Source organism: Saccostrea cucullata, unplaced genomic scaffold (assembly GCF_032062105.1).
Source record: "Saccostrea cucullata isolate Sc308-1 unplaced genomic scaffold, CSIRO_AGI_Scuc_v1 ctg3189, whole genome shotgun sequence".
Classification (NCBI taxonomy): domain Eukaryota; kingdom Metazoa; phylum Mollusca; class Bivalvia; order Ostreida; family Ostreidae; genus Saccostrea; species Saccostrea cuccullata.
In genome coordinates this window covers 58954-68937 of record NW_026922683.1, presented here as the reverse complement: position 1 = coordinate 68937, position 9984 = coordinate 58954, and the positions used below count along the sequence as shown (strand labels likewise).

The 9984-nt window shown below is 36.4% G+C and overlaps 2 protein-coding genes across 2 annotated transcripts; both read left to right on the top strand.

Moving 5' to 3' along the window:
- The first annotated feature begins 2411 nt into the window (after positions 1-2411).
- Positions 2412-3377, top strand: LOC134262209 (uncharacterized). The gene has a single exon (XM_062744593.1). It carries the CDS (start codon positions 2705-2707, stop codon positions 3299-3301), a length of 597 nt encoding a protein of 198 aa, XP_062600577.1. The 5' UTR covers positions 2412-2704; the 3' UTR covers positions 3302-3377.
- A 1606-nt stretch (positions 3378-4983) lies between these two features.
- LOC134262215 (uncharacterized) lies at positions 4984-9645 on the top strand. The gene is made up of 2 exons (XM_062744599.1): positions 4984-5455; positions 7617-9645. Exons 1-2 carry the CDS (start codon positions 5004-5006, stop codon positions 8584-8586), a joined length of 1422 nt encoding a protein of 473 aa, XP_062600583.1. The 5' UTR covers positions 4984-5003; the 3' UTR covers positions 8587-9645.
- Positions 9646-9984: the final 339 nt, after the last annotated feature.

The following is a 9984-nucleotide window of genomic DNA, read 5'->3' as shown; positions in this document are numbered from 1 at the left end:
TTTAGTGGAAAATGGGTTTACTAGAGCTATAAAAAATGAATTTTGAACATGAATGGGTCAAGTCTCCATTCTTCGTTAACGCTTAAATGATGGAAACGTAAATGCGAAATATATTTCATTCGTCCAAAAAATGGAATCTGAACCCATTCTATATGAAAATCGAAAATTTCTGAAAAAATGTACGCCTCAATAAACCCGTTCATTTAAATCACACTGACAGACGTCGACAATGCATATAATTCGCAGCGTAGTGGTTAAAGCGGTCGTTCTTGGACCAAACCCTGCGGTATGTAGAGAGTTCGAATCATACGTGAAGCTTTTTTTTTTTTCAAATATCTTAAAAAAATGAGTGAAAATAAATTATCAATAAAATATTAAAACAATGAAATACAGAATTAAATGCATGTGTAAAAGATGATATAAACAATTATTCAATATAATTTTGAAAAATATAACTTTTAGAATTGAGAAATGTCTTTTCGCAGAGCGGGGGATTGTCCTCGCCTTGTACGCCTCCATTCTTTTTTTTATAAGTTCTGTTAATTATATTTTTCTGCAATCAGATATGACTTGGGATATGAAAGAATTTGACTAAATAAACATAACCCTTACGAACTCATGGTAAATTGTCATAAGTCAAATTCGAGACAGGTTGTATGTCTAGCCTTGCACTTCATATTTATGCGTGCAGATTGAAAGATTCCGGGGGTATATTGTTTTGTTCTGTCTGTCTGTCTATTGTCACCTTTAACCTAGCGGCAAGCCCATAATTATTGCCCTGTCAAGGATAAGTCTTTAAGAAACTTGACATGAGTGTTCATTAAGACAAACCTTTCCACTGGTACAGACATTTTTGATCATGTGACCTTTGACCAACATTTGAAAAACTTTAACATTGGCCATAACATAACTATTGCACTTTGTTTCACAAAGTGTACGTGTAATTAACCATAGCATAATAATTTTTATGAGCCCGAATTTATTCGGGGCGTGTATTGTTTTTGTCCTGTCTGTCTGTTTGTCTGTTTCACAAACACATCTTGTTTATTTATGATAATTACTTTGAATTAACAATTTAATACAATCTGACTTATGACATTATAGAGTTACAACATATAGTAACCACTTTGATCATGTTGTTCGGTTTTTTTTAATTAATATTCATACACGTATGTCTTTATTGTGAATGCCAATTGCCATTCCTTCTTCATTTTCAACTATATCTTGCTTATGCACCAGGTTGGACTGTAGACAGTCACCTAATAAAATGAAACAAAATCATTCAGTTTCATTACATTTATGTCATAAATTTACTTTATAAGGTTTTTATTTCAAACAAATTATGATAAATGGATTTAAGGAAAGATTATTATGATAGCTTCTGAATTTGCTAGGTATCTATTATTTTAACAATGGATCTTGAAATTTTATAGTAATTTTTCATAGGAATACCATGGTTCTCCATTATTTGGAACTTTACTGTGTTGCAGACTGCGCGCGAAGCGCTTTCACATTTCGATGAGATCCTAATTATATCTCATTATATTAAAACTTTCCACATTTTAATACATGGATTCAATAACAAATGATAACATTTAATTGAATTGGTTTCTCAAACATCCACAAGTCTTAGTCTACAAATCTTCCAGATGGCTGCAGCTTCCTCAAAATTAAAATGTTCAGGTTCAGGTCCCTTAGTTGACAATAACATCAAACAATTCAAAACTTTGTTACTCAGTCTGTTTCTAAGTTGACTTTTTATTCCTTGAGTGCACTGAATCCTCTCTCACAATCTACAAAAAATAATTATGATTGCAATGCATGCAAAAAAAAAAATTGAAATAGAAAATGGATTTTCTACTAAGTTATGTAAAGTGTATAAATTTACACCTGCAGTTGATGCTGGGATAACAAGACAAAGCTTGTAGCTTTGCCAAATTGGGATACAGGTGGCTGTAATTTTTAATGAAATTCAGTAAAGAATCTGAGAGGGGCCAGTTATTTTTATTGGTGTGCATCAAAACACGGAAGGACTAAAACTCCTGTATAACTCTGTCCTCCTCTTGCATCACAGGTTTGTAATGCTCAACAATTCAAGTGCCTATAACATTTAATAAAAAAAATCAATATAGAAGCAATATCACATTCATGCAAAGCATCAAATCGACCGCAAACAAAATTTAGCATTGAAAAAAAATTTCTTTCACAATTTAAAAAGCGTCCATGCAAGGAAAACGCGTCAAGATATTCAAAGGTGAAATAGATGAATCATTTTTATTTCAGGCTGCCTTCAAAGCAAACTAAAACACCAATTATGACGATAATTGAATTTATGTATGAAAGGCGTATAGTTTATTGTGCGTAGCATTTTTGATGTTAGATAATGCATGTAAACTCCATGTCTGCTGACCATAAGTTAATTAGTAAATAGCCAATGAGTTAATGAGATAGGGTCATGTGATCAGCAGTGCGGATAAGTGGCTACATCACTTTGAATTTTGACACCCGCAAGCTGACCATTCAGTGCACGAAGCACGTGTATTTTGAAGATCTAATTCACTTGGATCGCTGAAAAAGCTAAAAAGCCTGTGCTTCGTAAGTTCATTTTTGGAGATAATATTAGTATCGTTATTATTATTTATACATTTTTGGGGGTCAGCAATTAACGCTATTTATAACGTTGCGAGGTGTCGTACCCCGAAATATGGCGTCTGGACTTAATGTGTGTATCATTGGACATTCCTATATCCGTCGATTGGAGGAATTTTGTTTGTCTCATGGGATTCATAATTTGAGATTGGATGACAGTTTTAATGTGAATTTCCGGGGCAAAGGGGGTCTCTGTTTGCGCCACCTGGGTAAATCACAAGAGCATTTTAGTGCAAGAAGGGATCTGTTTCACTTAACCTCCAAGCCCGATGTAGTATTTCTACAGGTCGGAGAAAATGATATCAGTGAATTCACTTGTTCCGGAAAACTAGCAAGAGACCTTGTATCTGTTGCAACATATCTGCGTGATGGCGTTGGTGTGAAGGTGGTAATAATCGGACAATTACTTCGACGATTGCCTTTCGCAGCCTGTCGGGACTTTAATGATATCATAGTGAAGACGAATACACAGCTGGAGTCCATGACTGAATCGGTGTCTGGGATTCACTACTGGCGCCACAGGGGATTCTGTCAGGTCTTAAGTTTCTTGGGTCCTGATGGCGTCCATCTGTGCTGCACCCCCGCACATGACCAACCCATGAGGAAGTTCCTTAGAAGCATTCGAAATGCGGTCATTCAAATGACTAAATGATTGAGGCCAGTATAAGATTATTTAATTGGCGTATAATATTTCACAGCCGATTGCTCTTGAGAAAATTAATACTTTCGGCTATATAACACTGAGTAATGTTCTGATTATATTTATAGTAAGCAGTGTATTTGCTCTGTTTATCTTTTTTCAGCCAATCAAATTTCAATGTCTACAGGCAAGCTCAATTAACGTGTTTCAGAGATAACATGTGAATAGTCGGGTATTATTTCTTATTCTTAATTAAATCCGGGTATTTAGTATCAAACAATGTTTTTAAAGCATTCATAGTGACATTTTTTTTTTATTGCGGTCTTATGAAATAACATTTTTGTGGATGTAATTTATATACTGGTATCTGAAAGAGTTTAGGCGGCTTTTTGATAAAAGCCTTCCTTTCATATTGATTAGAATGGAGAACGTTTAAAAAAGAGGGTTTCATTCCTTGAACTTTTGTAATGTTTACTTATTCTCATAAGGTCAATAGGTCTTAATACATAAATGTCAGAGGTACAATTTTGAGGTGCATTTTTATATTCTAACTGCTTATTAATTCACTGCACAGTAATAATGTCGCCGGTGTTGGGTCAGAGTTACCCAAATAGGTTTTTTTTGGTACACAATGGATATGTACTTTTTGGGTCAGTATACCCAAATATGTTTTGGTACACAGTAAATATGTACCTTTTGGGTCGGTATACCCAAATTTGTTTTGGTACACAGTAAATATGTACCTTTTGGGTCGGTATACCCAAATTTGTTTTGGTACACAGTAGATATGTACCTTTTGGGTCGGTATACCCAAATATGTTTTGGTACACAGTAGATACGTACCTTTTGGGTCAGTATACCCAAATATGTTTTGTTTCGTACACAGTAGATATGTACTTTTTGAGTCAGAGTTTTTATAAGTTTATTAATCTGGCGCACCGTTGATATGTGCCGAGTTGGTCAGTGTTACCAAAGTTATTTATTGTTTTGATACACGGTAGATATGTACGTATGGGGGTCGGATTTCTCATTATTTATCGCTAAAGGAATTTTAATTGTGCCCAATTGTTCGGAATTACACAACTTGTGATTAAAATGGTACACGTTTAAAATATATTTTATTAGTTGGAATGATTACACAAAGTTTTATTGATATGGTTCACGTTTGATTTGTACAGATTGGTAGGAATGACGCAATGTTTTATTAATATCATCACATATTTGGGTTGATGTTTGTTTTGGTGCAGAGTTGATATGTGAAGCTTTTCGTTTTCTGATAAGCACTTAATCAAATTACCTACCCGATTAGGTTACAGTGTATCTACAGGTGACTATAGGGTTTTAAAGGTGTTAAATGACAGTTAATGGTTAAACATTTGATCTAACTTCTGAATACTTTTCCTACGGTTTTTAGTGCTTTGTGTAGCAATGGTGATGAAGGGAATATACCTTCAGATATGTTACTACAGATATGTTGTGTCTTCTCTAAATAACTGTTAAAGTTACAATTACATCTTTTGAGAGGATGAGTAAGTTTTTATTTGCTGTTGCCTTTTCTGTGGTTATAATAACGAGCATTTGAAGACTTATTTTCCTGCTCAGTGGCACAGTTTAAAATATGAAATCGATACTATTAAAGTAAAAGGTCGGTATATAGTTTGATGCAGACTACGATTTAATACAAGATCAGGCTAAAAGTTAGCCAGGTACAATTATGTATTACATAAATTCAGTTATTACATGGTTTACATGTGTGTTTTCAGAGACAATGCCTCCCAAACAAGTGGGAAAAGCACCAAGGAAAAGGAGGAGAATTCAGTCCCCGGGAGACACGGTGGTAACGTCTCAGCACCTTAGTACAGCAGTACTAATTGATGCAGCACAAGAAGCAAGACAGGAACCTGTGACTCAAACACCAGGGCCCGTTGTCGTGTCAAATCAAGTACCGATTGACTATGCAGAACTAGCAAAGCAAATTCTTGCACAACAACAGCAGAATGCAACCAAACAGTCTATGACCACAGATCAAGCTTCTGCGGTGGTGCCCACTGTGGAGAGGACGTCAAGTCAAACGACTGCGCAAGATGCACCACCACTCCCTGCCGACAAATCATCATCAGCTGCCTCATCACTAACCTCCATTTTAGACACAGTTTTTGCAGTTGAGTCAGCAAGCAAGTCATATGAACATGTCCCCATTGAAATTAATGACGGTGTGCCTCTTGGAGCAATGGTATCCCCAAAAATTAAGCAAAAAATATGGAATAATGAGTATGTGGATATGCGCTTACTTTTGCCATCCACAAATGAAGAACCCCTATCGGTAACAGTAAAAGCAGGAAAAATTGAATTTCACCAAACATCTGCAAGTAAAACCCCACAATCAATCAATGGACAGATGCGTTTCACATTTTTAGTTGCATTTACTTAAAAAAATTTCCCCAAGAGGCATGCAATCTAATTAAGTACGCTTATACAGTCCGGGAAATAGCCAGGCTTCATGTTGATCAAGCCTGGAAAAGTTATGCTGAATCGTTTAGAAAAATTAGAGAATCGGCGCAATTGCCATGGGAAAAAACCCGTCACGGAGCTGCGCCTTAAAGCAGCGTCCTTGGGGGCTAGGTCACAGAATAAATCTTATTCGTATGTTGGTAAAAATCAGCCCTTTCGTTCATCCAAATTTTGTTATGCATACAACAGAGGGCAAGGATGCAATATCAAAATATGTAAATATGCCCACTCATGCCAAAACTGCAATGGCTCCCATCCCAAAACCCAGTGCAATAGAGGCAAAGCCTCTAAATCGTCTACCTCACGAGAAGAAACCCTTACCAACACCAATAAATCCGGAAAAATTACAAAATGAATTAATAGGCTACGATTCTTGCAAGTTGGAATACTTAATCAATGGCATCACACATGGGTTCAGATTAGGTTGCACAAAAACCCCATCAATTCACCCCCCCCCCTCACAATCATAAGTCTGCTCTTCAATATCCACAGGTTATTGAAGACTATATTAATGCTGGGTTATCCATTGACAGGCTTGCTGGGCCATTTATGCGACCACCACTTCCGCAGTTTAAATCTTCCCCCCTAGGCGTTGTTCCCAAGTCTGAACCCAATATGTTTAGAATTATTCATGATCTTTCATACCCTATATACGACTCTGTTAATTCCAACATTTCTAGAGAAAATACTGAAGTTCAATATGATTCTATTGATGATGTTGTCGCTCTTGTGCGTAAATTTGGTCAAGGGTCCTTGATGGCAAAATCGGACATCAAAGATGCATTTCGTATAATGCCAGTTAATTATCTTGATTATCATCTTCTAGGTTTTGTGTGGAAAGGCAAGTATTATGAACGTTGTTTGCTAATGGGGGCTAGTTCATGCCAAATATTTGAAAAACTGAGTGAAGCTTTACAGTGGGTTATGGTTACATAAACTAGGTGCTGCAGGTATGTCACATATTTTAGATGACTTTTTCTTCATAGGTCCACCAGGATAATACAAATGCAAGCATGATTTGAACAACTTTCTTCTATTGTGTAATAGAGTTAACATCCCTATTAACAAGGAAAAAACTTTTGTGCCTGTTACATCTCTGACTATTTATGGTATTGAGGTAGATTCTCAGGAGATGGTAAGTCGATTACCGCAGGAAAAAATTACAAAATGCCGCAACCTACTCCTGCAATATTGTAAGAGAAAAAAGATTACGTTAAGAGATCTTCGGTCTTTGATAGGTTTTTTGAACTTTGCTTGTTTGGTGGTAGTCCCGGGAAGAGCCTTTTTACGGCGTTTGATTGATCTAACTGTCGGTGTTAAAAAACCGCAGCACTCTATTCGATTTTCGTCTGAGGCAAGAGCGGATCTCACGATGTGGCTTCATTTCATAGAACACTTTAATGGAAAATCAGTTTGGTTCCATGAAGTCTGGGATCCTCCGATACTCTTAGTCCGTATACGGATGTTGCAGGGTCCTTGGGCTATGCGGCAGTTTTCGGTTCTCACTGGCTGGTTGGTGAGTTGGATGAAAGTTGTGCTGATTTACATATTGCAATAAAAGAGTTATTCCCAATTGTTTTAGCTTTGGAAATCTGGGGTTCGAAAATCAGCAATAAGAAAATTCTGTTTATGTCAGACAATATGGCAGTGGTGCACATAATGAATAAACAATCTAGTAAGGACAAGTTTCTGATGCGTTTAGTTCGCAGATTAGTTCTGGTCTCCTTGTCGCACAACGTTCTGTTTAGGGCGAAACATATACCAGGGAAATACAATATTATAGCAGATAAGTTGTCTCGCTTTCAATTTCAGGCAGTCAGGGAGAAAGCTCCTCACCTGGACCAGCGACCGACTTATATTCCCTCACAACTTTTACAGATCTGAACTCAGTTACCTGTTCCATTTTGGCTGCTTCTCTCACAGGAACTTCACGTACTTCATATAGACATTCATGGCGCTTATTCCAAACTATGACCAATGCATGCTCGCTACCTTTAAGTTTGCAAAATATTTGTAATTTCATCGGATATTTGTTTGAAAAGGAATACAGTGCCAGTAGCATTGCATCGCACATATCTGCTTTGAGCTATGTGCATAAACTGATGAACCTTCCCGATCCAACTCAAACCTTTATTGTAAAACAGTTACTCAAAGGTTGTCATAAGTTATTACCTTCTCAAGATTCCAGATTACCTATCACTAAAGATATCTTACAGAAACTCATTAAAGCAACTATATGTAAAATAACGGTCCCTCAAGCCTTCAACCATTCATTGTTACAGGCACTGTATCTCCTCTGTTTTAATGCGTTTCTTCGATTGGGAGAGGTTGTGGTAAGCGATAAAGATCGGGTTTTGCAGGTAGAGGATATCACATTTCATGGCAATGGGACTTTGCCGCAAAATGTTCAAATTGTCATTCGGCACCACAAGTCACAAAAGAAAAGTGAACCGATAATTATCTCTATTCAGGGAAATACGGAGAATGAGTTCTATCCTGTGTATGCCTTGCATAAGTACCGCACAATATGTCTACATTCATCAGGTCCATTCTTTCAGTTTATCGATGGTACTCCTGTCACCTACTCGTATGTCACTAATCAGCTTTCGACAGCCATAGACCTTGCAGGCCTCAACCCCAAACGGTTCAAAGGCCATAGTTTTGGAATAGGGGCAGCCACTCATGCTGCACAGTTAGGTTATTCAGAGAGTTGCATTCAACATCTCGGACGTTGGAATTCAAACGCGTTACATAGGTATATAAGCATAAAATCATTTCAACTTTAAAATGCATCATTAAATAGATAGTTAGGTGTATACAGGTCATTGATTAACTGCTGCTCGAGTTGTTCGATCTGTAATAAGGCATAGTAAGTTAGGTACCATAAAGCAAGTTAGCGATTAGCTGTTGCTGTTCATTTAATTTTATTAGCGCATGACATTTTTTTTTTCATCATTGTAATGTTAAAATTTGAGACAGGTCAGTAAATAACTGCTGTCAATATATTGGTAGCCCTTCCCTTACCCGACTTGCTTGCTGACTCATATAACGAGAATTGATAAATACTATGTCTTTCTTTTATAAAGAATTTTTATTGCATTAGGACAGGTCAGTGACTACCTGCTGTCCAGAAAAACGCATGATTGTATATGCATGATTAGGAATGTTCTCCCTTGTTTGATGATTATAAGGTTCCAGCCTTATCTTAACAGGCCAGTAATTAACTGCTGTCATAAAAGTTGGACTATTTCTTTTTAATGAATTTGAAATAGTACCTTGTTTGCAGGTCACCTTGGATGGCACGGATGTGATATTAGATCACATCTTCTGGTAAAATTTGTTTAGATGTGCCATCTTTTTGATATATTTTTCTTATCAGGTTGATTTTCTTGTCTTAAATGTACTTTTTTCTAATCATTTTTAGGGGATCAGACATTTTTATATTTTGCGTAATTTACATTCTGAGCATGTGAGTCTGATCCCCTCTTTTGTATGTGAAATTTATTGCCTTTGATTTCGTCATTTTAATAAATGACATTATTCATCTCTAAGAGCGAGTTTTAGTCAATTTTATATATAGTTAGCAAAAACTAGCTGCGGTGAGCCTGATGAGCATTGGAAGACATAAAACACCAATTATGACGATAATTGAATTTGTGTATGAAAGGCGTATAGTTTATTGTGCGTAGCATTTTTGATGTTAGATAATGCATGTTAACTCCGTGTCTGCTGACCATAAGTTAATTAGTAAATAGCCAATGAGCTAATGAGATAGGGTCATGTGATCAGCAGTGCGGATAAGTGGCTACATCACTTTGAATTTTGACACCCGCAAGCTGACCATTCAGTGCACGAAGCACTTGTATTTTGAAGACCTGCCACCTTCCCCAGCGAGCCTACCTATTTTCTAATAATTAAAACAACATATATGAATTATCTGTTTTGTTAAATTGTGACATCTCTTTCTTATATTTGAAAAAGTTTGTTTAGATGTGCCATCTTTTTGATATATTTTTCTTATCAGGTTGATTTTCTTGTCTTAAATGTACTTTTTTCTATTCATTTTTGGGGGATCAGACATTTTTATATTTTGCGTAATTTACATTCTGAGCATGTGAGTCTGATCCCCTCTTTTGTATGTGAAATTTATTGCCTTGGATTTCGTCATTTTAATAAGAGCGAGT

What these genes read in the sequence shown, in the direction of transcription:
- LOC134262209 (XM_062744593.1), top strand. Translation starts at nt 2,705, where the DNA reads ATGGCGTCTGGACTTAATGTGTGTATCATTGGACATTCCTATATCCGT.
- LOC134262215 (XM_062744599.1), top strand. Translation starts at nt 5,004, where the DNA reads ATGTATTACATAAATTCAGTTATTACATGGTTTACATGTGTGTTTTCA. An exon ending in GACACAGTTTTTGCAGTTGA is followed by an intron (nt 5,456 to 7,616) that starts GTCAGCAAGCAA and finishes AATTTCAGGCAG; the next exon opens with TCAGGGAGAAAGCTCCTCAC.